The sequence below is a fragment of the Cyanistes caeruleus genome, chromosome 2 (genome assembly GCF_971803275.1).
Source record: "Cyanistes caeruleus chromosome 2, bCyaCae1.hap1.1, whole genome shotgun sequence".
NCBI lineage: Eukaryota > Metazoa > Chordata > Aves > Passeriformes > Paridae > Cyanistes > Cyanistes caeruleus.
The window spans coordinates 83,465,004-83,491,850 of NC_141702.1; the positions used below are offsets into that span (position 1 = coordinate 83,465,004).

The 26,847-nt window shown below is 44.0% G+C and overlaps 1 protein-coding gene and 1 long non-coding RNA gene across 9 annotated transcripts in view; one reads left to right on the plus strand and one right to left on the minus strand.

Annotated features, from left to right (window-relative positions):
- LOC111927543 (uncharacterized) overlaps positions 1–25,330 on the minus strand; it is a 61,622-nt gene extending 36,292 nt beyond the window's left edge. Inside the window, exons 1-4 of one of the 2 annotated variants that reach the window (XR_015283607.1) lie at positions 25,240–25,330; positions 24,617–24,768; positions 23,594–23,672; positions 19,473–21,419 (exon numbers count right to left, since the gene is read on the minus strand). This is a non-coding gene — a long non-coding RNA (uncharacterized LOC111927543). Of the gene's footprint in view, positions 1–10,484; positions 10,561–19,472; positions 21,420–23,593; positions 23,673–24,616; positions 24,769–25,239 lie in introns of those variants that run through there. The other variant, XR_015283606.1, reaches the window with a different exon arrangement.
- Positions 25,265–26,847, plus strand: part of ZFAND3 (zinc finger AN1-type containing 3) — a 166,137-nt gene continuing 164,554 nt past the window's right edge. For 4 of the 7 annotated variants that reach the window (XM_086878360.1, XM_086878362.1, XM_086878363.1 and 1 more), the window contains exon 1: positions 25,470–25,784. In XM_086878360.1, coding sequence (XP_086734486.1) covers positions 25,714–25,784 — 71 coding nt within the window. In that variant the 5' untranslated portion in view covers positions 25,470–25,713. Of the gene's footprint in view, positions 25,346–25,469; positions 25,785–26,263; positions 26,559–26,847 lie in introns of those variants that run through there. The other 3 variants (XM_086878361.1, XM_086878365.1, XM_086878366.1) reach the window with 2 other exon arrangements.

Consider the following 26,847-nt stretch of genomic DNA (forward strand, 5'->3'; position numbering starts at 1 on the left):
CTTCTGGTAGCCTGACATGGGTTACTAGAACAAAGACACTTTGCTTCATACATAGAGGTGGCTGTTGCCAGTCCTGAGATCTTCCATGGTTTGGAGCATTGTTTACTGTGGAAACAACTTTACTGCACTGTGCTTTAGGGCCTTTGGAAAAGAACAGAAGTGGAAAAAAAAGCATGGCTCTGAGGTGCTCCCCAGTGCAGTTTGCATACCTTGTGATAGAATAGCAGTGGATATCTGTCAGCTGAGTCCCACTTTCTCTTTCCTTCCATCTGTGCTGCCCCAGATAGGTTTGTATCTTTTTCCTGAGTCTGTGGAGTCCTCTGCCTGCACACCACAAAGCCTTGTAAGATAAGCAGAAGGGTATGTGAGAGACCGGATGGGTTCCAAATTACTCCCTGGGCAGCTCAAAGCAAAGCAGCTGAAGAGACGGCAGCATTCAAAATACCTGGACTCCCCCAAGCCAGGGGATTGAGTTCCAACAGGACCAATTCCACCAGCTATTCCTAGTTACTCAACTGCATTCCACATATTTTCCTGTCTCTAATGCTTTAGATAAGACATCACATCCTGAAGCTGTGCCTGCTTTGTATGCCTGCAACGTATTTTGTAGCAGCCTTGGTGAAAGCTGGGTTTTCCCCAGTGATTCTGTGTAATGTTTATCCAAATATCTGAAGAATCCTAGACCTTCTGGGGACTAAATTTTCTGGGGAGGTATTCAATAAATAAGATATTCTGCTACATATATATAAATACTTACATCTTCTAGGACCAAATCTGGAGTCTCACCAAGTAAGTGGAAGAAAACACACATATTTTGACAGTGCTATGTAAGCACTTTGGGATTAAAGGTGTCCTATAAATGCAAGATAATTGTTAGTAACAGTATTTCTGCAAGTCCCAAAACAGGGGACTAGGAACAGATACAGGGTATTCTGCATGTTTGTCAAACAAAACATAACCACTATAGCAGAGTATTTCTTGTCTTTTGTTAGAATGAAGCAGAGAAACAGTATGAACAAATATAATTAAAAATACCTTCTGGATTACATGTACCCTGATTGCTCTTGTAAGCCAGATATCAAATTTTGCACTTTTTTCTAGGGGTTGATTTTTACTCTATCTGATTTTACAGTCAGCATTACTTCAAGCTTATTACATTTGTAACACAATATAAAGACAACACTATTAATTTAATTTTATTTACGTTTCAGAGTTATTCAGCTGGAATAACTTGAACACAATTTGATTGAAACTGTCCTGCAGGACTGACTTCAGACACATTCAGCAAGAGTGCTTTATAAATAATGGCAGCATTTAGTACACAAAAAACAGTCTCTTGAACTGGAGGATTTGCAGGAGTCGTTACTTGAGGGGGGAAAAGCAACATTGCCAAGCATAGGGCTAAGCTGAATACTTCTCACTGCATGTGCCTTCAGAAGAGACCTTGGCTGGAGGGCCTGATGACCACACACATATACCTCATACAGAAAGCAGTTCCTAACTTGGGTATTTCACTGGCACAAAAGCATCAGCACTCTGTTAAACTCATCAAGTAATGGGAAAGGAATGAGGAAGATTAATGCTTGTTTTGTAGTGGCCCATCCCAGTCAACAATGGGGAAGCTACTGTGGAGACACTTTGCAGAACCAAATAGACTATCCTGACCTTCCAGGTGTATGTAAAGGGCAGCAGGTGCATCTGGGCACACAGGGCCCAGGTTGTTTAGTTTGAGTCCTATCTGTCCATGTGATAGAGAGTGGCCATGTTGCTGGCAAGCTTTTCACAGGCAACACAATAACGGAATGTTTTCAGCAGAAATTTGGAAAAATAATGAGGGTATTTTGCTGCTCTTTACCAAAATTCTTCCCAATAGCAGTAAGGAAAAAAGCCCAGTTGTTTCTATAAAAATGTTAACAAGTGAGAAATAGAGACTGACAGAATGATGAGAAGGAGATGACATTGTCATAGCAAAGGAGAGCTCCTTGACAGGGTGGGAAGGGGCTTGACAGGAAAGACAAATAGCTTGTGTTTGATGGAGTAAAGAAGAGAAATATAGTAGAGAGGAGAAAAGAATGTGTAAAATCCTCAAACGGATGGATTAAGAGGATGATCTTTACAGCCGCATTTTGCAAGGATGTACAAAGACTGAAAATACACTTGGCAAGACCAAAGAGAAGGATATTTCAGTAATCAAAATGCAAGACAAATGAATTTTAGCCAGGTTAGATAAGGTCATATGATGCTTTTTAATGGGAAGACTAGACTACTAGCAGCAACTTTCTTATCTTGCCTGGAAGTGAAAGGAAGAGTTTTGAATCAATTTTCTCTTCTTATTATCATTTGGTTTTGCCCCAAATTCCGACAACCGGCAGCATCCATGAGATACTGCCATTCACATCTGTGGGAGGACATAGAATCATAGAATTGTTCAGGTTGGAAAATACCTTCAAGATCATCAAGTCCAACCATTAACCCAACACTGTGCAATCCAACATTAAAGCATGTCTTTAAGTGCCACATCTACACATATAAATAAATTTAGGGATGATGATTCCATCACTTCCTTGGGTAGCCTGTTGTCAATGCTTGACAACCCATTTGGTGAAGGTTGTGGGATCTTTGGTGTCCTGCCACTCTGTAACTGAGCTCGTGTAAGTTCTGAATGAGAGTTGTAAGATATTACTGTTAGGGCAGGTAAGTGAGATTTGTTGGTGCTGATTTGGTGGTGTCTAATGGGGGGTGCTCAAGGTCAACCCTCTTATGGAACAAGCAGAAGAAAAAGGAAATTTTGTTTCAGGCCACTGAGATTTTTGTGATCCATCAGTGAGACATTTGATTATGAACAGAATTGCCATGCTATAGCAAACAAATGGGCCATATAGTTTAATAATCCTACTGTGAAAGGGCCTGTAGAAACAATTCAGATTAAGTACAAGGAACCTAGCAGAAGACAAGTAGGGAATGACTTGCCAAAAGAGAAAATTTCTTTCTAATTCTTATCAGTTAGCAACTAACCTAGGCCCTGAAGCAAGAGGGCATATATCATTCCATAACAAAAGAAAATACATATTCTATTTAATAAGAACATCCCCAGTTACATTATCCATATAAATGTCTAATCCCTTTATTTTAATCCTACTAATCTCTTAAGCATAAGGTCATCTTATGGGAATGAGCTAATTAGGCATTGTAAAAAATGTATTTCTTTTTAACAGATTTTTTTTTTCCTTTTAACATTTGCTGCCTTATATTTCCATTGAATGTTCCCTTGTCCTTGTATTCTGGGAGCATGAATAGAAGCATCCGTTTCTCTCTATTCTCCTTCCTTCTACTACCTACATTTTTCACATCCCAGTCAGGGGACTCCTCTCTGATGCACAACTTCCAGTATTTCCAAATGTTCCCCAGTCAAACACCACATTCAGATCACTTTGCAATTTCTGACACTTGTATCCAAGAGCCTTATTCAGTATCTGCCAAACAGAAACCAGAGGAGGGAAAAAGGGTTGTGCCATTGACCCAACCAAAGGCATTACCATGATTTCAGGCTGGTTTGGCCAATACTCTGAATAGACTGGCATTATCTGCAAATTTGAGCACCCTTGAGCATTGAGCAGGAGAATCCACTGCACTCTCACTGTTCCTATCCTGAGGCATTACGGTTCCAGGAAAATCCTACAAGTGCCTGGGTGCTCTCCACCACCACTTCCAGAGGCACTGTCCTATGCCTGCTCAAGCATAGGCATGGATGCCTCTGCCATTGCACCATCTCCTCTACATGTGAGGAAGCTCTGTGGCAGCGTCCAATCCACCTCTAACACCTCACTTTGCCCTCCCTTTTCCAAACAGTTAAATAGTAGCCATGGCAGGGATTAAGGACGTGTCTTGCTGCCAATCTTCACCAACTTTAAAACTGAGTGTTTATTCCTATGCTTTGTTTCCAGCCCTTTTGCAGATGCTTCTTCCTCTCATCTTGCCTTTTTAATAATATCTTTGGGGGTGGGAGTTGATACATGTTTTTAAATGACCAAATAAAATCTGACAATTTGCTCACATCCTGTACAACACTGCAATGGTAATGGAGTCATGATAGTACAGCTTAGTTCTTGCTAGACTATAAAGAGCCGGCACAGAGCAAAATATAGAAATTGTGAAGGATTTCTGTACTCTGGATTCAGTACAATATTTCTTCTGGCACTCATCCAAGCTTCTCTACATTGATTTTTTTTTTCTCAGATCTTATACAGGAAGCCAAAAAACCTTTAAATTGAACCCAGAAGTAAACTGATCACAAGCCAAAGATAAGTCCTCTTTTTGCAGCTATCCGAACCATTATAGCAGCATTTATTGAGTGCTTTTATTTTTCTGGTTTTAATCTGCAGAGTGCTGACAGCTCCAGAAAGATCTTAATGGACTTCAATAGTGATGCAGTGCTAAACTTACATAGCACCTGCCACACCAAGGCATCCCAGTAGGTTTCCCAAATAATAGAGTTTAAAGCTTCTGCTTCCATAAGCCAAAGGCAAGGCTCAAGAGAACAAAAATAAGTTTAGCTTTTAAAATATTGACAAACTTGACATTATTAATTTCATGAGGTGAATTCATCATTGCTGGAATCAATTGCAAGGGAGAAACCAGGGGAGGATCAGCAGAGACAGTATTGGACAGGTCACAGCCACACACCTGCATGGGAACCTAGGAATGAAAACCTTTGTCCTATGTGTAGCAATGGCATTTTTACAGCTGTTTAACCCACTGCAATTAAAAACAGTCATCCAGAAAAGCAACAAGAAATCTGAAGTCAGACTTGCTGTATGTCATTTTGAGCTTTCATGCAGTACCTTCTATGCAATGGTCTCAAAGCATTCTACAACTATGAGAGGCTACATCTTCCTGAGAGCAAAAGCATTAAAGGTATTGCAAACCAAGACACAAAATATGAAGTGATCTGTAGAAATTAATTCATAGTAGCACCAATAGCAGAAACTCGGGAACTCAGGTTCTCAGATTCTCCATCTATCTTAGTCAACAAAGCTTCCTGAAACTCCAAGAGACTAATGTGTTCCAGGAATAACTTTTCTTTCACTTTGGTCCTAATCCTAAGAATGGATGTATAGGTATTATTAAGGCTAAAACAGAATTTATAATTGTAGCTTTTAACTGATATAAAGCAGGTGTAATTTCTTTTCACCAATAGGCTCTCATGCTTTGAAAGAAAAGAAAGCAGGAGAACCAGATCTTGTGTTTTCTGAGCAGAACAGTCTTTCAGGAATAAATTAAACATGTCAGAAACAATTTGCAGACCAACTGAAGAAAGAATACAAGGAGATGCTGAAATGTATAGATCATTTATAAACATATTTGAACAGATCCTGGTAAGAGATTTTACCTCATTTCAACAGATAGGAAACATATTTCCTAGCCGTCTGCATGAGCTGATGGAAACTACTTCTAAACGGTGACTGCAAAGTTCAAGACAGGTAACACTTTCCAGTAGGAAACAGGGTACATGCTTACTTATTGTTACAACTAATATATACTTATTTTTGGTTCCATATCTTTCAAAGTTAAATGCATATTCAATTGATTACAGCTATTTTCTTATTGTCAAGTTACTTATCACATGTCTAATAAATCTGTGAGCACTGATCAGTGCATCAAGCTACAAGTTCCCATTTGAAACTCCTGAAACATTTTTTTATAATGGCAATAAATGTTTTTGATTCAGACAGCATAAGTAACTGCATCTTACTGATATTATGCAGAACTGAGCTTGGAATAAGGCATTTTTATTTCTCTGCTGTAAGATTGTCCTCCATGATTTTCAAACCATTCTCAGATATTTTGCTGCCAGGCAAAAGGTAACATGCTGTCTTGGGTTGCAATGCAGGATGTAACCAAAAGAATGTATTCTATTATGATCTGTTAAAACCAGGTGGGGCAGTTTATCTCTTTCATGACCCATCCCCCTATTACTGGGGGATATCTTCTGTTAATGGGCCAGCTGTTAAAACCAGGTGGGGCAGTGTTCTTTATCTCTTTCACAACCCATGCTCACTCCAGGGGAATATCTTCTGTTAATGAGCCATTGAGTCTCACTGCATGACTGACAACATAACATCATCCCATTGTGATGATGGCTCCACACAGGGGGAGGAGCCAAGCATTCCTACCTGGATATAATGAGAGACTTGGAACTCTCCAGCCAGCTCTTCTCCGCTGGATTCCCAGAGGAAGACCACACTCATATACACCACCACTGGACCTCCAGAGGAAAACTACACGCTTCTAAAGGATCATTGCTTCAACAAAACCACATTTGTCACTGCAGGAGGACTGCAGCCACCTTTACACCAGACTGCTACTAACACCCTGACCAACAGGGTGTCAGGTTGTAGTCTGACTCTGTCAGTGGGTTGTATTTTTTGCTGGGTTTTTTTTTTTTTTTGTACTACTGCAATTTTATTTAAATTTTCTTAGTTTAGAACTGTTATTCCTATTCTCATATCTTTTCCTGAGAGCACCTTGATTTTAAGATTATAATAATTCAGATTGGGGGGTGGTTTACATTTTTTTTTTCCATTTCAGGGGAGGTTTCTGCCTTCTGCAGACACCTGTCTTTTCAAACCAAAGACACATGTAAAATCAGCTACTGGATATGACTGGGCAAAAAGTACGCACAAATAAAGGCAAAAAGACCTCTTCCCTGAAAGAGAAAGTTATAACCAAACTCCATGGAAAAAAAAATAGTCTGGGGATTCAAACTATTCTTATCATCCCATATGGGAAATCCATCTTTCCCCAAGGTCATTCTCACTTTCTGCCTCCTATGAAGTCCATTTACAATCTTTTTTGGAGTGTTTATTGAAGGTGTGAAGAGGGAAATATCTCTGACTGAGCTGTGTCTAGCTAGGAACCAATTTGAACCTTTTACATAATCTACAAATTTGCAGCATCACTTCTTTACACCTTTACACCTACACAAAGCATTTGACTGGAAACCAAAATGTTAACTTGGTGCCTTTGGGCTGTCCTATATTTATTTTTTTGGTGTTGGGCCAGTACAGCTGAGTAAGTCAGATAACAAATATCAAAGGCCCAGTTCTGTCACGTTATGAAAATATGGGAGTACTGTTAGTACTATCCAATGAAGAAGGTACATCTTTGGATTAAACAGATCCAAAATATGAAGTATTACTGGATTTGGATGACAAAATGATGAAGAGATATGTTATCCCAAATGCTTAAGTCCCACAAAGATACAGCATAAAATGTGAGGCACAGTCAAGTTCATGCGTTAGTTTGCATGAGCCGGAAAAGAGGCAGTATAAGAAAGGAAAGCATATGCTACCTTTCGTATCCAAAGCTGGGGCAAATAGTCATCAAGAAGCAGTTGATGCTGGTACTGGTAAAGGAGGAGAACTGTCTAGACTGGGTCATGGAGCAAAGGATCGGAGAGCAAAGGGAACAAAGAATACTCAGTGTATTATTTAGGGGTGACTTGTCTAATTGAGAAGGCCTTCCTGACAGACATTGTCCTCCAGGCAGTGAGTTTGGTGGGGAACTGAGAAGCAGCTTTAGCACCTTGCAGGGAGAAGAAGGAATGATCACAGCTTTTTGTTAGGGGTTGGCATGGCATGGGACAACAAGAGAGGGGAGAGAAAGTTTAATAAGTGGGTACTTTAGCCTGAGGCTTTTCGTTTTGTACCTGTAGAGGATTTGGCATGTTTCGTTCAGGGGCCCAGTACTTCCGCGCACTGTCATAACATAAAGTACATAGTCAGTTCTTGATAAAGTTACCAGCCAGGAACAGGGAGTCCAGAACAGATCAATAGATAATGTGCGAGTCATTGGCAAACCACCTGCTTAACCAATGTCTAAGAGCCTGTCGCCAGAAATAGAATACAGGAGACCAACATGGGTGTAAGAGATTCTGCAGTAAATAATTATGGATTAAACTACAGCTAACTACTGGTAGTTTGTCTCTCATCCATTTTTGTACTGCCTTACTTATAGCTGCTGTCTTTGCACATTTTACTTCAACTGCCAGAAAAAGAGAAAGCTAGACATAGATGTTTTTGCAGGGGCATAAATTAGAGCCTAGGTTTCAGTGTAAGCTGAACCCAAATTTGGCACAGCTGAAACCTGGACAGCAGAGTTTAATTTTAGTAGTTCTTCAATGCCATCACATCTCCTAAGCCTGTGTTTTCCCGATTCTCTTTTGCCCCTCCTTTTCCTCCAGCTTACTAGAAGCCACCTGCTTGTTTCTAGCAAAGCTGAAACACAAAATATCACAACATTCTCCATTGCTTCACTTCTCAGATCTCTTCATTAGCCTGAGAAGATACTACCTGAATGGACTACTTGCTGAGCTGAGTGCTCAGTCGTGGGTGGTCGCTTGTGAGAGAAGGGGAAACAATGTGGTATAGGTAAGTACACTGATACCTGCATGGATGTCATGACATAGATGAAGACAGACATGGGAAGATGGCAAAGGAGACTTGGGCAGATGTATGTACTGCTTTGGGGCAGGTTAAACACAATTAGACAACCTCACTATCTGCTTTACAAGGATTTACAAGTTGCTGTACTGCAACAGCAAGAGCTGCCATGAAGCTGTCCCAGAGAAAGGTGACTGACAAGACACACGGACAAGTGGTGATACAGGATAAAAGCAGAAAGAGCAGAGTCCTTGTGAGAGCCCTTGGCAACAGGAGAATCAAAAAAACAAGAATAGACCTTGGAACAGATTGTGTGATTAAGTGGAGTTAGAGATAGTTGTGTTTTAAAGATCTCCTAGGGAATGGGCTCAGAATAAATGCAGCAGCAGAGTTGGATCTGCAGCAATGTATAAAGCAACTGATGCATTTTTCAACATAAGATAGGAAATGGAGAACCATGGTCTATGTGAGTACATCTCTTTTGAGCAAGTCAGTGTGCTGTTAACCATATGTGCCTATACCAGTTATGCAACATTGTCCCACACAGGCCCTTTTATGTCCCAGAGCTTTTCTTGAATGAAAAGGTTGGTAGGAATACTAGTCTCCAAAGGTTATTGTTTGCATCCTGCTATTTAGGAATAATGCAGAAAGTTGGAGAAGAAATAATTTTAAACCATCTTCTGGTTCTTGGTTTTAATACTACCTGGATGTTCCCCCTTTATTCCTTAGTCCTGATTGGGAATGTCCAACAGCTGCCAGATAGCTTTCCCTGTTCATTCATATGATGATCAGTCAACAGGTGCTGGAATCTGCTGCCCATGGATGCCCATGGATCAACTAGCAGAGCATTGAACCCTTTGCTGGAGAATTCTCCTGACCTTCTCACAGATGTTATGCAGATGCACTATGTTGCAGTAAAGATGAGCTGCTTCCAGTGGACTTTGCTAGCAGCATGGCCATGCCTTCAGCGCACCAGATGTGTGTACTAGCAGCAGCTCAGAATATATAAATCACTGACTCTCAGGTACTTAGAATTCAGCATTTTACTTCTGGGACCAGAGCAATGCAGTCTGCTTTTCTTTAAGAAGAGATACCCAGCTTTCAGTTTCAGCAGTACAGCCTCCCTAGCCTGGTTGCGGGAGCACTTTTACCCAGTGCAGCCAAGAGCCAGGTGAACTACTCTGAGTGTGAGAGCAGTTATCGCCCCCTCTGCAGTAAATCAGCATTGCCAGAAAGTGCTGGAATAGAAGTGAGAGTCACAGTGTGTGGACTTCTGGAAGTAAGGAGGTGATGGGCCCATCCCAGAAATGCAGGGAGGCACCTCTTAGAGTGAGTCATGGCTACCAACACCTACTCCCAATCAGCACCTGACTTCTGACACCTTCTGATCCCAGAAGTGAATGAGCTTACTTGGTAACCAGTCAGTAACAACAGTATTTCACTAATAAGCACAGGCAACTCACACCTCAGAGCTGTTGTCTACAAATTGCCTTTAAAAGGTGGTAGAAATTCCTGAACAGGTTTTTCAAGATTTGAAAACCTTTGACCTAGACAGCAGAAAGCTTTCTTCCCTAGTAAAATGATTAGGCCTGCACTGACACAGTCTTAATCCAACCTTGACTATGAATAACAGAATTGGAAAACAAAGCTGTTTGTCCCAGATCCCATTTTGAGGTGTTAAACTGTCACATTTTTTCAGAAATAGAAGTCATGACACACAAAGTTACTCTGCCAGGTTTTCCCTTGGTCTTCTTAAACCTCTCCTGTTAACCACTGCTGAGTGGGTTAATAAAGAAATTAATAAACTCGGCAGGTAACACAAGTAACAGTCTCAGCAACACAGACAAACTTCAGGAGGCTAATTGTGTCAGTAAGGGCTTGAGGATCCCTGCTCAGAAGTCTCTGAGTCTCTGTTTTTGTATTGCTTCCTAAGAGCTCACTGATAACTTCCTCCTTCCTATCCACCTGTTATGCCTTTCTCCATTGCTATGGTTTCTGCCTGTGGTATTTCACTGAACTGTTTTATGCTTGTTAACCACTGACCTGCACCATGTTCCGCCTCTTACATCAGCAGCCTTCAAGATGTACCCTGTAAGCCGTCTTTCTGTTGAAAAGATGTCTGTAAAATATAAAATGCAATAATCTTCTTGAAACTGATACGCAAACTCCAACAGTGATTTATTCTCTCTCTCCTGCACGCATAGTTTATACATACAGGATCACCCAGCATTTCATTCCTGTGCCAGCACTCAGCTCCGCACCTGAGTATAGGCATTTGCACTGGTCTTCTAGCCAGACACTACTGACACCCTAATTTATCCTACAAATCCACACCTTTGGAGCCCATTCAGGCCAGACTCACTGCTGAAGTCGAAGATGTGTTTGGGAAGCTGGAATGCTAAGTCAAACTTCAGAATGTGAAGAAGCTGCAATGAGCCTGTTTCCATCCCATCTCGCCACTCTGAGACCTCTACCTCCCTCACCCATACACAAACATTGACAGCCACTTTCCCTCCCACCTGCTTGTAAGAAATCCTGCCTCCCACAGCAGCTGTGTGACTCTGGGGTGTTACAGGCTATGAAATCTGAGATGGAGAATCCCAAAGACTTTGGGACAAGGCTTGCCATGCCTGCTGCTGTGGGTAGGAAAAGGATGACTGTTCCTTGTGCTACCAGGAGATAGCATCTCCCTGCCTCCACCCAGCAGTGGCCCCACACCATGCAGCCCATTCATCTCTTTGCACTGCTAGTACCATCAACAGAGCTGTGCAGGAGCAAAGTAAGGATCAGCAGCTGGAGTTTCCCAGCTGCTCCCACAGGGGTTTGGTGCTGCAGAAGTTCAGGTGCTGCAGCCTCTCATCGAGTCTGCTCTCCACTTATTGTCCCAACTACAATGTTGAGCAGATTGATTTCTTTGTCTTGCAGCTGGGCCAAGGTTTCTCACCATGGCTGGTATCTTGTCAGAAGCATCTCCCTAACTACTGCTTCACTTCCAGATTCTAACTGGAAACCATTCTTTCATGGCTTCCTACTTGAATTTCTTATGTTGTTTTGCTGTCTAGGTTCTCCTCAAATTTCTTGCCTGACTGAAACAAAATGGGGTATCCTGGCTTTAGCAGAAGCCTGTTAAGAGTGAAATGCTTTGCAGCTTGACAAAGGGGGTACAGAAATCCCTTGCTGAGTTTCTAAGGAAAATTCAAAGCCTCAGCATTCTCCTTACCTTCAACAAGCACCATTTCCTCACTCTCTGGCAAATACTCCAGCTCCTCCAAACTGGAGTAGCAGTTCTGCCCTTTGGGTGAAAAACTCCTTCAGATCACAGTGTTTTCAGCCCAGGGAGAGAAGAGTAGAGCATACTGACCCAGACACATTACTGCAAGAGGCAGAACAGGATTCTCCAGCAGACCCTCACCTATTTGCCTCCTTTTCGGTATCTGCTCGTGGCCAGTAGCTGCTGTTCTGGCCTGGGGAGCACTAAACTGGTCAGGGCCACCTCCTTCTCCAACCTTTCCTGCTTGTATTGTGCCATCACCTCGTATCACACCATCATCTTGATGTGACAGGCAGAGTGTGAAACACCTGGAGCTCTCTGGAGGTCTGACTCCCTGCCTGGAGTCAGAAGGCGACACATTTAACAGGATGGGCAAAAGATTTGAAGACCACCACAAGCACTGGTCAGCTCAGCAGATGCTGCTGCATGGCATGATAGTTGTGGTTGGCTGCATAGCATTCCTGCAAATCCAGGAGTCTGCCCAATCATTTCCAACCCACAGCTGGAGAAATGCATCTCAGAGGAACATCAAGAGAACTGAGCACAAATGTGGTAGCTCAGTTATATGGCATAACAGAAAGCTGTTAGTGTGCACACAGCAGGGGAAACTGTGCCACAGGTACAACGGTTAACACTTTAAACTTGTTTTATAACAGCATCAGACAAATTTGAAACAGCTGTTCTGTATGCTCTTCATTTCCAGTTGCAATGTATTTGTTTTTCACTTGCTGTAAAAGAAATTAGTGGTGCTACTGCTGTTTACAAAATTACCTGAGCTGCACTTAGGACTTCTGATCTTGCTGTGATCACATGGATAACATAAACGGCAGGATCAGAGTTTGCTCTGCTAATGTTGGTGCTACAGCCTTGAAAAAAGCTAAATGCTAATCTAGCTAAATGCTGGATACATTACGGAGGGGAGCAGGCAGGGGCAGCAACCGTTGGCTCTTGCATTTCACATTCTCTAAGACCTTTTGTCATTGAACTACCAAACACTTTCTCAGGACGCCAAGCAATTAAGCCTCCCTGACACTGGAGTGTTTATGAGAGAATTACTAAACCTATTGAGCTGCCAAGAAATATGTTCAGTTGCCACACCCCTGGGGCTGACATCTTCAGAGCAGTGGAGGAAAGAGCAGAAATAGCTTATATTCAAACAGATTACCACGGGCAGTCACCTTTCAATCTAATGAAGGGTGAACTTTTTCATATTTATACAAGGTGAGAGTTTTATAATGCTTCTTTATCTGTGTTGCAGTAGGACCCAGAAGACCTAGGTGCAGAGAAGATCCCTTTGCACAAGGCGTTATGAAAATCCTGAGCAGGGTAAAGAAAACAGAAGAAATATATAAATATTACTAATATTCTACCTTTCCATTTAACCATATTCTTTCGGACTAAGCTGCTTTTTCAAATGGAAAGACGTGTATAGTGCTTTATTAATTTTTATCCGTGCAATTTGTAACTCAAGTAGTTGCAGCAATGATTTGTGACAGCACTGTTAAGCAAAGCTGGACACTGAGGAAGCAGGTCCTGGGAGGTGCTTACAGAAGCACCAAAGGCATGAGTCCAGCAATCCAGCAAGACAGCACAGATTCTGCAATGGTTGCTATATTGGGAGTTGAGCAATGTGAATGCTATTACTAGATCTGCAGGTGCCTTCTTCTGTGAACTGAGGCAGCTTGTGTCACTTACCAAAGCTGCTTTCCTCCTGGTAAAATTGCTGTCACAATGCTTACCTTTTTATATTTTTTTAAGAAGTACTGGAAATCACTTTCTAAAAAGAACATTCAAAAGTTAAGAATGGTCTTTGCTGAGTCTGCCATCCAGCACCAGGAAATGCCTAGCACAAATTCAGCACCATTACAGATTCATAGATGTCATGGTTTCTAATGATAATGAAAGTCTCACTTATATAGAACGTAGAACCATTGCATCCTTTAGGTTGGAAAAGACTTTAAAATTGGGTTCAACCCCTAACCTAGCACTGCTGCTAAGCCATGTCCCAAAGTGCCACATTTACAAGCCTTTTAACATCTGCAGGTTTATTTTTGTGTGAGTGATTTCAGTATTAGTCACTGTCACCCCACTGTGTGAGGTCACTATTCACTTTTGTTTTCTCAGTATCTTCACTCCTTTTACTAAATCATGTCTAATATTCTGATTTTTTTTATTATTATTTGAAATATATTATCTGGCATTTTTTGACTAGCCTAGAATGTTTGTTTAGTTGCATTACAATTTTTCCATCTGTGCTTTTTCAAAGCGCCCTGGATTACATAAGGGGCTATGGATGCTAGCTTTGGAGCAGGCTGCAGGGAGCTGCAGAAAATGCAGGCCCGTGGCCTTTCAGTCCTGCCTGAGAAGCTAGCCTGGGAATTCAAAGGAGGATTTCAAAACAATCCTCAGAGACAGAAAACAACTGCCAGGTGCTGTTTGTCTGTCCTCTTGTTTCCTCTTGCAGGAGAGGGTCAGGGGGGTAAAGTGCCCCTGACCAATGATGGTGATGTAGCACTTTGCTAGCTAATAAGAATTTCTTTTCTGTACTTTTCCACGTATCTGTCTATAAGACAGGCCTGAAGCAATAAACTAGAGAATTCTCCTGTTGAGACTCCCTTGAGAGTCCAGTGTCGTTCTTTATCGCCGTTCCCAATCAGAACGACATCTGGTGACCCCGACGTGATGTTGAACCGACCCCTGAGGTCCGGTAATCCCGACGTGAAGTGCAGCCGACCCCCGAGGTCAGAAAGCAACCGACGTGACTTCTGCTAATCCCCTGAGGGTAAGCAGCGAGCGGGAAAAAGCCAGCCCTTGCCCCTAGAGGGGTAAGTGGAATTCTCCCGGGCTTTCCTAGAGGAAGCTGGTTCTGGAAACCAACGGGATAGTGGAACCTGCCTGTGAGTGGGTTTGGAACGGCCTATCTTGGTGAAGCAGAGCTCAAAATCCCGGGTCTGAGCCGATAGCGTCTGCATAATTGCATTCGCGGAGCCGCCAAGATAAAGTCCTCATAATGGGGAACTGTACTTCAGCTGATGAACAGCTGGCCTACCTTGCATGGCAGGATGCCCTGCCCCGCATGGGACTCAGTGTTTCTGAAGATGCCATGCGCGCTTTATTTCAGTGGGTGAAAGAGCAAGGTTTTGATATAACTATGAACAATGCCTTTGATCTCGAACTTTGGCTGTCGATAGAGAACCATTTATGGTCAGAATTCATTAACGGAAATATCAGCGTGTGTAGCCTGGCAGCCACCTGGGGAGTGCTTTTTAAAGCGCTGAAACGGAGCCAGTCTGAGGACAGTGAAACCGGGATGAGAAACTTTGATGCTGAAAGTTCCTCCGTTGTACAAGATAAGGGACCGGGAGATGAAACCGTGGATGAGCTGCATAGTGCTTTCTCGGCTCTGCCTGGACCCTCGGAGGACTTTGGCGGCGAGTGAGAGCAATCTGCAGCCCGAAAATCTCCCTCTCCAGAGAGGTTTAAGCGCTCGCCATCCGCGGAGCTCGGCGCGCGGGCTTTGCCAGCAGAGGGGCCTCTCTTCAGCCCCCCCCGCGCCCGGCGCGCGGGCCGCCGCCGAGAAGTCTGAGCGCAGGTCCAGAACACGGCGGGCCGCCACCGCCGGGGGGCCCGCCCAAGCAAACCCCCCCGTACCAACGCGGCGGGGCGTGCAGCTCCCCCCGGCAGAGAAGCAGCAGGGGGAGGGAGAGCAACAAGCTCGCTCCCCCTGCGCCTGCCCGCCGCCACCGGCCGCGGCCCGGCTGGCCGCTGGCCGGCTGAGAGAACCCCGAAAAAGCTGAGCCCAAGCCCAGATCAAGCTGGGGCCAGGCCCGTGGCGGGCATCGCCCCCCCCGCGCGTCCGAAGCACCGGCGAGAAAGCGCGGGGGGGGGGGGTGGCGGCCTCGCTCGCCCCACGCGTGCGCGAGACGGCTCGCCCTCGCGCTCCCCCCGCGCTCCAGCGGGGAGGCGCGGGGAAAGGAGAGCGAACCATGCTCCGCACACATCTGAGTTCTAGCAGCGGCCCCCCCGCACCCATAAAGGTGGCGGGGGGAGAGAAAGACAGCGGCAGGCCCCTCCGCCGGGACCTTCCGCACCAACCCGAAGAAATACCTCAACAAGCCCTCCAGCGGCCTGAGCCGCGCCAGAGTCCTGCAACCCCTGCGAGACCCAAACTTCCTTACTCACTTTGTACCTTTTAAGTCTTGTGTTTACAGAACTAACAACCAGCCGCGAGGAGATGGTAACTTCGAGTTCCCTGAACCTTCCTGAAATTCACGAACTACTGTTTTAACAACCAAGAATTTATAAATCCCTCAAAACCCCCTCGATTATATTTAAAGAAAAAATCCAATGGAAAAAACAACAACAACAAAAAACCAAAAAAAAAACCAAAACAAAACAAAAAAAACGGGATAAGAAGAGGGGATCAAAGCAGCATAAATTGCATTGTGCATTATTTTTATCACTTTGGTGTTCTTTCAAACTACTCTATTGACAAGTTAGACTGTCAATTCGAACAGACTAACAATGTTGTATATAGTGTTGTATATAGTGTGTGTACTAATTCACTGAATTAGAGACATTGGAGTCAACCATCAAGTCCTTGCAAGGAGAACAAATCTTAAATACCAAAACATAAGCCAAAATTCTAGATGAATTCTAGACCAGCATCCATTCAAAGTTCTAGCAAAGAAACCTCTTGAGCTGTGTTTGTTCTCTCTCCTGCAAGGGCCCAGCAGGATGTAACAAACACTGCCTTTTTTATTTTTTTCTAACAGAAAGGGTGAGTTATGGATGCTAGCTTTGGAACAGGCTGCAGGGAGCTGCAGAAAATGCAGGCCCATGGCCTCTCAGTCCTGCCTGAGAAACTAGCCTGGGAATTCAAAGGAGGATTTCAAAACAATCCTCAGAGACAGAAAACAACTGCCAGGTGCTGTTTGTCTGTCCTCTTGTTTCCTCTTGCAGGAGAGGGTCAGGGGGGTAAAGTGCCCCTGACCAATGATGGTGATGTAGCACTTTGCTAGCCAATAAGAATTTCTTTTCTGTACTTTTCCACGTATCTGTCTATAAGACAGGCCTGAAGCAATAAACTAGAGAATTCTCCTGTTGAGACTCCCTTGAGAGTCCAGTGTCGTTCTTTCTAGCCGTTCCCAATCGAAACGACAAGGGGCAGGAAGGGGAAGAAATACATGTGTGAAAAAAAGAGAAGTATTCATAATTGCTTCTGGGTTAGTGTCCTGGGTTGATTATGATGTTAAATTGTACCCCCATTCGTACACCTAACCCAGACATAGGTTTTGTATTCTTAAAATTTCATCTAAGAGTAAAAGTGAGTGGAAAAGAAGCACCCAGTCTGTTATCAGAGACTGTACTTGCTCCTCCCGCATTGGGAGTTTTGACTACAGCACAGACAGACAACAAGACACAGATCGCCTTGGCTTTCCAACTAGCCGAAGCAGAGAGGTCTTCCTGGACTGTTTTCTTTCCCTTTTCCTTGAACGGATCGAACCTGCTCTGGTCTGGGGACTCGGGGGAACACCGGGACCTTGCACCTGTGGACTATCGGGAGCCCAGCCTGGGCAGTGGCATTTTCCAGCACCAGAGAGACTGATAACAGAGTGAACACCCACAGGAAAGAGACCCTCTGAAGTTTGTCATCTCTTCTGAAGGGCGAGAGGTTTTGTAATTTGATGTCGTTCATTTTTGTACTGGGTAGTGCTGTGCCTGTGAAATAAACAGGTTTTTTCCACTTCTCTCAGAGCAATCTCTTCCCGAACTGGTTGGGGGGTGGGGAAAAAAGGCCACGTGAGTTTGCTTCCTGGGGGGAGTCCCACTGGAAGTTTTCTCCCAGATTTGCTCTAAACCAGGACAGTTAGTCATAATACTGCAAATTGCAACTGGTTAAGAATTTTCTTTTTGACCTTTGTGAAAAAATGAGGTTCACATTTTTTATATAAAATTTAAGAAGTTTAATAGAAAGACAATTAGGAGATAGAAATAAAGCAAAATATACAAATACGGCTGGGTGGCTCAGCATTCTGCCCAGAGAGCACACCTGACTAACAAAGGATTGTCCCTTAGAAACAGAATTGTACTACATATTCATAAATTCTCATACATAATTCAAACACTCCTCTTAAGTTTTAGATGTTTCTTTGTTTAGTCCCAACTCGCCTCCCCCCCAGTAGATCAATCCTCTTGGCTCCACCAAATTTCACATTCCCTGATAACAGAGGTGCAATAAATTCCTCCCCCAAGCTCCGGTCACCACCGTCTTCATCTAGATAAGATAATCTAAAAATGCAGGGGGGTCTCTGACTATCGGTTATACAAACAAAAGTAGTTTTTGCTTTAATACTATGCCATAGCTCAACATATAAATGTATTATACCACTATTTCTAAATTTCATCAATAACAGAAATAGAAAGAACTATATTAATACAACAAAGTTTTCTAACCTTATACATATAACATTAATTTTAATATTTAATAAAAGAATATAATATAATATAATATAATATAATATAATATAATATAATATAATATAATATAAATCTATAATACCTTGGACCCTCCATCTAGCCATTATTTGCAAAGAAATGGCACTCTCTTAATCACAGTAATAGCAACATCAGCAGTTTTTAATTTCTAAAAACACCATCCAATAAAGACTCCTTTACCAGAATGCCCTTGAGATTATTGTTTCCATTTGAGAAAATGAAACTGAGGCACATAGACACTTAAAATAACAAGAAGAATGCTGAAGTCCCAACTCCAAATTCCGTGTTGTAACTATTTAAACTTGCCCTTTAGTTTTCAAGCTTATGTTTTATGTTTTAAAAAGACACAGCTATACAAACCTTCTAATCTGTGTGACTCGTAAATTGTTAATTCATGGCTGATACTTTTTTTTTTTTTCTTTGTCAACACAAGGTTGAGAGCCAAAATTAACTCAGCTTTAATCTGAAGACCTCCTTCAAACAGCAAAGAAAACTGAGTTGGATTCATTGAGGCCAAGCCAGAGGCTAAGGTGTGGGTACTTCTCTCTTCAGACAGCTTTCACTGACACCTAACTTAAATTAAATGAATAAGCAAATGCTGAGGCGTTCAGGTGGATCACAGCCTGCCAGGCCAGGTGCACAAAAAACCCAAGGTATGCATCTCAAATGGAGAAAATGAAGTAAGCTACATAACAAAGAGCAGGCACTTGCAAGCTTGGCAGCCTCAATCCCAATTCAGCCAGACTTTGGTACAGTTCAGTCACCTTTTCCAGGGTCAGATCTATGCTGGTGACTTGCAGGAGGTTAATGCCTTCATGGTATGCAATCTATGCTCTGGGCTCTAGTGAATCATCATAATCGTTCACTTTTACTGTTCGCTATGGCTTGAGCTCAGACACGTCCTCTCCACTACCCTTTCCAACACGCTCATTTTATTTTGCAGCCTCAGTACAGGTCTTAACAAGAATGATCTTCCAAAAGAAATTATTTCACTAAGAATATCTGCCTACTAAAGAGGAATTAAAAAGTGGTGATTATTTCAATCAGTTCAAGAGTCTCTCAAACAGGCTGGCATCATGAGTTACTTTTATCATTTTATGGTAATTTAGATCTCAAGATGAGAAGGAATATGTACAATACGTGTGACATTCTCCACCTGCTTGACATGGTTTTAAAGCATTACCTAAAAAATCACTAGAAAACGTACTAATTTCTTGCTGTGAGATATGGATCAGGAGAAGGGCAAAACAGGCTTAAAACTTAAAGGGAATAAACGAAGTTTATTAACAAAACTACAAGAATAAGAAACTAGAATAAAACCTCCAGAAACCCTTTTTCCCCACCACTCAACCATTCCTTTGTTTAATTGACAACATAGAGGAAAAAAAACCCTGGTGGTTAAAACAGTGCCAACTTTTCTATAGTCTTTTCATCAGTCTTTGTAGAGAAAAAGAAGTTCTCTTTTGTCAATCTATGGAGCTTTTCACAAGAAAACCATTTCTCATGGCTATTTCTCTGATGCCAGCCGCCTGGAAAACTCCGCCATCAGTCCTTTCCTCCCATTTCACACCACTCTGAGGTGTGTTCGTGGGCCATAGTTCAAGGGTTGTCATTTTAAGGATGAGTTATTCAAAGGCAAAAATTCTCTTCATCTGTCTCTGTGATCATCTCTGGAAACAGAAGTTTTCTCTTTGTCTCTTAAGGGCCACAAATCTTCAACAATTCTCACTTCTCCATTTCTGTTCCAGCATCTCTTAGGATCACAACTACTTCACGATTTACCCAGCTCTATCAATGAATTACTTTTGTTTAGATCCACTCTTTGAAATACTCCATTTCCCCCCAAAACACTCTTTCATGAATTAAAGGAGTTTTTTCAGAACATTATTGTCCATCTCCATAGCTTTAACAAAAGAATATTTCAGCTTATTAAGACATCTCCTTATTTCTCTCCCCATCTGGAGCTTAATTCCTTTCTTCACTGTCTTTGATAGTTTATGTTGTCTCTTCGCTCTCTCTTCTCCGCTCTCTGGAAAAATTATTAATCTGCAAGTCTCATCTGGGTAGTGAAAGGGTTAAAATCTGTCTCAAACCACAGCAGGTATTCATGATGTCATGTTTCAGCTCAGTGGCGATTACAGCTCTGGACCGCCACTGGGAAAAAAAAGCTTCAGCCACCCCAGAGGCTTCCCCGGAGGCTGTACCAGAGCCCAGCCCGACCTGGGCCTGGGGAGAGTCCCACAGGCTTCATCTCCCAGCCAGGAGGCGCAGCAGGCCCAGCCCAGCCTAGCCCAGCCCCCACCCGTGCCGCATGGCCTGGGCAGGGGACAGGAGCCAGATGGAGTCCTGTTACCTTTCAAAGCTGGAAACCAAAGAGAAAGAGAAATTCCCGGGCTTAGGTTTTAAAGGGTGGTGTTCACAGGTTGATCTCACTTTTCAATGGTCAAACCTCAGAAATGGCCAGTTATAGACCAGGAAAAAAAACTCCCATGAGCCTCCAGCAGCCTTAACTTCCTTAGCTGTTTCCCTTTTTTTTCTTAAATGCCAGACTATCACACTGTTCCACTTTATGGTTGTACACATGTATTTCAGTGTGGGAATTGTATTTATAGTAAAATCAATCACTCCCAAATGTTCTGATTATATACAGGTATAACCTTTTCTAGTATACAGACATTAAAAATGAGATTCACTTAATAAATTATAAAAAGCTTAATATAAACAAAAAGACAATGAGGAGACAAAAGAAATAAAGCAAAGGGTTAAAACGGCCGGGTGCCTTGGCGCGCTGCCAAGAGTACACCTGGTATCTCAGTGCGCTGCCAAGAGCACACCTGGTATCTCGGGAACTATCTTTTTATCCCCTCCTGCTGTGAGGGTTTAATGATTATTCAAACTTTTTCAACAAGTATTTAGCATGTCCCCTCCCTGGTTCCACCTATTTAGAACATGATTTGTATAGTTTTTATTTTTGCTGACAATCATTATTTCTGCTGGTCATCATTATTTTTGCTGACCACCATTATTTTGAGTCTGGTTTCCTTTCTTCTGCAAATGGTCAGTGTTGATAACAGTCTGGGCCCCTCATCCTTCCTTTGAGGGCAGCTGGGCTTCGTATCTTCTGCTGATAACAGTTTGGGCTCTATTGTTCTCCTGATAATAGCTTGGGCCCCACTGCCTTTGCCCTCTGGGGCTTCCTTGCTTTGTACCTAGGAGATTTCTTTAAGCTTAAAACTTGTTAGCAAGAAGAAAGTACATACATAGCCAAAAAGTATTTAACATATAATATTCATCTTAATACTTGCGAAAGCAAATATCACAATATAGATTTATAACACAGAGAAAGAAAAAAGAGAGCTCTTGAGAAACAATGACATTTAATTGCTGATTCTAAATTTGGTGGAGTTTTGCTGTCTGATTCTGTGAGGTCTATTACCCCATCTAATCCTGCAATGGGGTTCTGCTGAGAATGAGCTAGGAGTGAACCTCAGTGAGACATCAAAATCAGACTTTAGCATGAGAACACTTTCTGCATATGTCCTAAGCATTTACCACCTTAGAGACATCTGTTTGTACTTTTTATGAAATTCTGTGTGTCTTGCTAGCAAATACCTTGTGACAATTTTAAATAAGAATGTACAGTTATAATCTCTCCCCCAAATGCCAGATAGTAAACATTACATTTTTCAAGTATTTCAGCATCTGCAGCCTGTATTTTGGCTGCTTTTCTCTGTATTCTCTGAAATACAGAGTCTGCAAAAATATGCCTGGAGAATAGCTGCAGGGTTACTCATTAAAAAGGATTAGCACCTTCCCTACCTCTTTCATGCATTCAGATATGAAGAACTAAAATGGCATGAGCTGTTTCTCTTGTTACGTACTTAAACTGTTCCTTAAACTACTCTAGGCATCACTCTTCTCCAAATTACCTTCCCATCAATCAGGTTTTTCCCCCTCATTTAATTCATGTTTACAGCGCATATTTGCTTCCAAAGATTTTTTCCAGACATGCTTTGCTGTATCTGTACCATCTAATAAACTTTCTGCATATGAATATTCCCAGCCTTGTCCAACTAATACACTATTTCTCCATATGTTTCCTGAGTGCTGCTTATCCATTTGTCTGTGGATGCTTGTACATTGTTGAGAAAGCATCCAGGGCCTGGATGCTGGATCAAAAAGCCAGAGAAATGTTAGTTAGCAGTGAAACGCCTCAAGTGCCAGAGGTCTGGCTCAAGAGATCTGTTGGATGGAGAGCCCACACACTGAATGGAGGTTGCAATGCCCTGCTCATGACTGCATTAATTTTAGATCAGCTGAACCAGTTTTGTCCTTGCTAGCCTCTAAAGAAGCCTTGCTCAGCTATACTTCTCCTTGCTGCCACATTTCTACACAAAAAAAGACCTTCTGGTGGTTGCAAATGGATGGACGTCATTAGCAGACATATGACACAAAACATTAAAGGGTTTAGAAAAGCAGGTACAGATTAACATACTGAATTTTCAGGAAACAATGCTGAACTGATACATTTGTAATTTTCTGTTGTCTAAACAAAGTAGGAAATATCACAAATATACAAAACTGTGTTGCAAAGGTCATCTTAAAAAAAAAAAGAAAAAGGCCAAATACATTATTACAAACATAGCATGAAATCAGAGCATATGATCCCCTCTTCTGGGTCCCATAGTATTAGACTGCACTATAATCCTGAAGTCTATCATGTGTGTGTCCCTGAGACTATTTTTCCTTAGGCCATTACTAGCAGCCAGAGTTAGCTGTTCGTGTGTCTTCATCGGCAGCATGCTTATTAAGTGTTTGCTTTGTGCAACAGCATTGTCTCTAAATTCATACTTTTCTTGTGTTTAACTTTGGAGTGAAGTACCACACCCTTGAAGGCTTTTTAAAAATCTGAACTTCTTGGAAAACTGCAATTTTGACATTATCCCGACATCATTTTACAAAATTATAGAATGGCCTTGGGTTGGAAGGGACTTCAAGAGAGATCATCTAATTCTAATGCCCCTGCCACGGGCAGGGACACCTTCCACCAGACCAAGTTACTCAGAGCCCCATCCAAGCTGGCCTCGAACACTCTCAGGGATGGAGCATCCACAGTTTCTGCAGGCAACCTGTTCCAGTGCATCACCACTCTCACAGTTAAATATTTTTTTCCTATTATCTAATCTAAATCTACTCTCTGTCAGTTTAAAGCCATTCCCTCTTGTCCTTGTCCCTACATGCCCATGTACATAGACTCCATCTTTCTTCTAGGCTCCCTTCAGGTACTGAAAGCCAAGATTTATTTGAAATGACACAAGAGTACTGAGTAGAGAGAATGCTTCTGCACATGTAATAGTTGAAAGCTAACTCAGTATGTGCTTACCTTAATAGAAATTACAGACGTAAGGTCCATTAGATCATCTTTAAGAAGCCAATCCTTATCTGAGGGGAGTTTACAGCCTCTGGTAGTAATGCAAGTAACCAGCACAAGAGAGACAATTTCAGTTTCCAGCTGACTTAGTGGCTTAAAGGGCTGAGTTAACAAGGCCAAGGCTATTTTTTGGTATGTAGTCATTTCTCTTGGTATCCTCAGCAGTGTTGCCTCATCAGCTCAGCTTTGTCCTCAGAGAGCTTTGGCAAGGGACATCCCTGGTGCATCAGTGCACAGGGTGGTCTGCAGCCACAGACACTTTAGAGAGGGCAGAGAGCTGCATCAGTCAGGAGTCAGGCAACCCCAAAATAGAATGGTTTGATAAAATCATGACCATTAGTAAACTGTCATGAACCAGCCTTTTCATAAGAAGTCTGTTTACATGATTTCAATTAAATTCCACTTTTTATTAAAAAGTTTTATTAAAAGTTTTAAGTATGTGTGTATTTTGTTATTGCTTTTTTTCTGTCATAAATTAATTTGATAGAATATGCTTTAGGAAGCTTAATACTAAAGCCATAGTATCTTTGTCAGAATTAATTAGTTGTTCACAAAGATTCACATACTCTGAAGTTCGTTAATAATGATAATTTATTATTTTCAAAGTTTAATAACCTTGGTTTGAAGTGCAAAGCAAAAAATCGAAGTAAGATCGGCAACAGCAGTCAGGAATTGATCAAAATCCCACCTTCAGTAATGCCACACCAGTATTTTTCCACACATTTTCCACTCAGATCTCAAATTTCTGGCGGAGAAGGTCAGAAACATTTCCATTTCACAGACAAAACTAAGGTACAGAGTGCAAGGCTGTAACTTGCTCAATACTATTGGCTAAACCGGTACCAGAAGTACAATCCCCATTACTCAGATCTCAAGTCCAGTTGCTGGAAATTCCCCTCTCCTTTCCTGTCCGTCAAAGGCGGCAGCCAGTAATGACCGTGCCCGCTATGCTCTTCCCTCCCTGCCAAACCTTACCTCTTGCAGGTCCCAGACAACAGGGCCAGCGCAGCCAGCCCATAGCTCCGTGTCCTCACGCAGCAAGTGGCGTTTACCACAGGCGAGGAAACCCACGAGTGCGTAACACGTACACGGCTTTATTTAGGACTGAGGGAACCGAGGACGAACATCTACACGATAAGAAGGCAAACAGAAAGCCAAACGTCGCCCTTGGGGCCCTCCAGACCTCGCTAAAGCGGCACCCAAAGGAAACAAGTCCCTGTCCTCACCCTGCACAGCACTGAAGCCTCCCATAGCCGCCTAACCTCCGGGCAGAGCTCCCGAGCGCGCACAGCCGGCCCGGCACTGGCACACTGCGCTAGCAGCGACCAGGACAAGTGAAAGATATTCAGTATTCCCCCCACCCTCCCTCGGCGAAGCAGCTGCCGGCACAGCCCGAGACAGATTCGGCCCAGCCCCCCAGGCCCGCTCCCTCCAACAGACTTCCGCGTCGGGGACAGGTCTGCGCATGTGCGAGCAACACCAGCACCCCACCCCCCCACCCCACCGGCTATCCCTGGCTGTACCACTGTGCGCCCAACGTATATGTATAGGCAAAAGAGGGCAGCGGCTCCAGGCAGCTCTGCTGGCCTCAGACCCACCTGAGACTTGTCATTAAGAATCTCGTTCTCTTCTCGAGCCTACAGGTGTCCTCCAAATTCGTTTCTCATCCAGTTCCTGCACTAGATCTACCCCAACTTCCCCCGGGTATGTGCTATGGTACATGCTGCTCCCAGCTGATTCGGTGGCTTGACGAAACCATCGCTCTCAGAACGGGGGGATCCACAGTGCGCGAGGACGCTTTGTTGCGCGAGGGGCAGAGCGGCGCTCCGGGGAGGGCGGGCGCGTGCCGCTGCAGCACCGGGGCGGTCACTGGCACCGGCGGGCGGACGGCGCTGCCGCCGCCGCTCCGCTGCCCAGCCCGCCGCATCGGCAGGGTGCGGCCGGGCCCCCCCCGCGCCCTCCCCTCCGCTGCCTGTCCAGTGGTGTCACCCGGCTCCAGCTGACCGGCCTGGAATCCCAGCCGGGAGCCGCGCGCCCCCCGCCCGCCCGCCGCCCCGCGCCCTGGCCCCACCATGGGAGACGCCGGCAGCGAGCGCAGCAAGGCACCCAGTCTGCCCCCGCGCTGTCCCTGCGGCTTCTGGGGGTGAGCCGGGCCCGGGGCTGGGCTCGGGCGGAGAGGGACGGAGGGGGACGGGCGGCCAGGCGAAGGGAGAGGTGGCGGGGGACCGCGGCCGGGCGGGGGGGGTGGGGTGGGTACGGGCCAAGTCCTAACCCCGAGCGCTGGCCCCGGTCACGGGGGCCGAGCCAGCAGCTCGCCGCGGGGAGGGGGCGGTCCCGAGCCCCTGCCGAGCGGGCCGCGGGAGTTCCCACCCTCGGAAAAGTGTTGTCTCCCTGCCTGTGGGTGCCGGGTCCCCGGGGGCCTGGACCGCGGTGTCAGCGGCGGCTCCTGGCTTAGAGGCAGCGGGTGCCCGGAGGGGAGGTGGCTGCGCTGCCCTTGGGCGCGGAGGGGGAGGGGGTGCCTAGGCCGCCCGTGGCCCCCCCGCCGCCCGGACACCGCGGCCTTCCCGGCAGCCCGGCGGGGGCGGCCCGGCCGCTTCCCCAGGCACGTAGATTTCCTGGAGGGGCCGCCCCTCCTCTGGGGCTGTGGGCTGTGCTCCGGGGCCTGCCTTTAGCTCCTCTAAGGCGCAGATGAGTAATGCGGCCCCCTGGGCGCCCTGACGGGTGTCCCTGACGCATCCCTGCCCCGTTCCCGGGAACGGAGAACTGTCGCTACAAATCACTCAGGGCAGCATAACTAATGAGGGAAAAAAGCTAAAGACAAAAATATACTTCTTTCTCCACCTTATGAAAGTGAAGTGGTTCTTAATAGATAAGGCCCTTTTTAGCTGCTTGCTGATACCCTTGGAGGAAGAAGGAGGTAGGGATAATTTTTGTTTGCCAAAGGTGAAAAAAAAAAATAACTAAACTGTTCCTTTCTAAACTGCCACCTCTAGGGTTGTGTCTGTTGAAGATATTTCCGTTACTGACTTTTTTTTCTTTTTAATCAGATGTATCATGGGAGAGGGTCTAGCAGATACACATCATCATAAAATGTCTTTAGTGTCTATCACAGCAGCATTATTCCCTAATGTTCTTATTTATGGAAAATTCAAGGAATATGTGACTAAATAGACTTTTGAGGGCCCACCTGAGATTTACACTTCTCT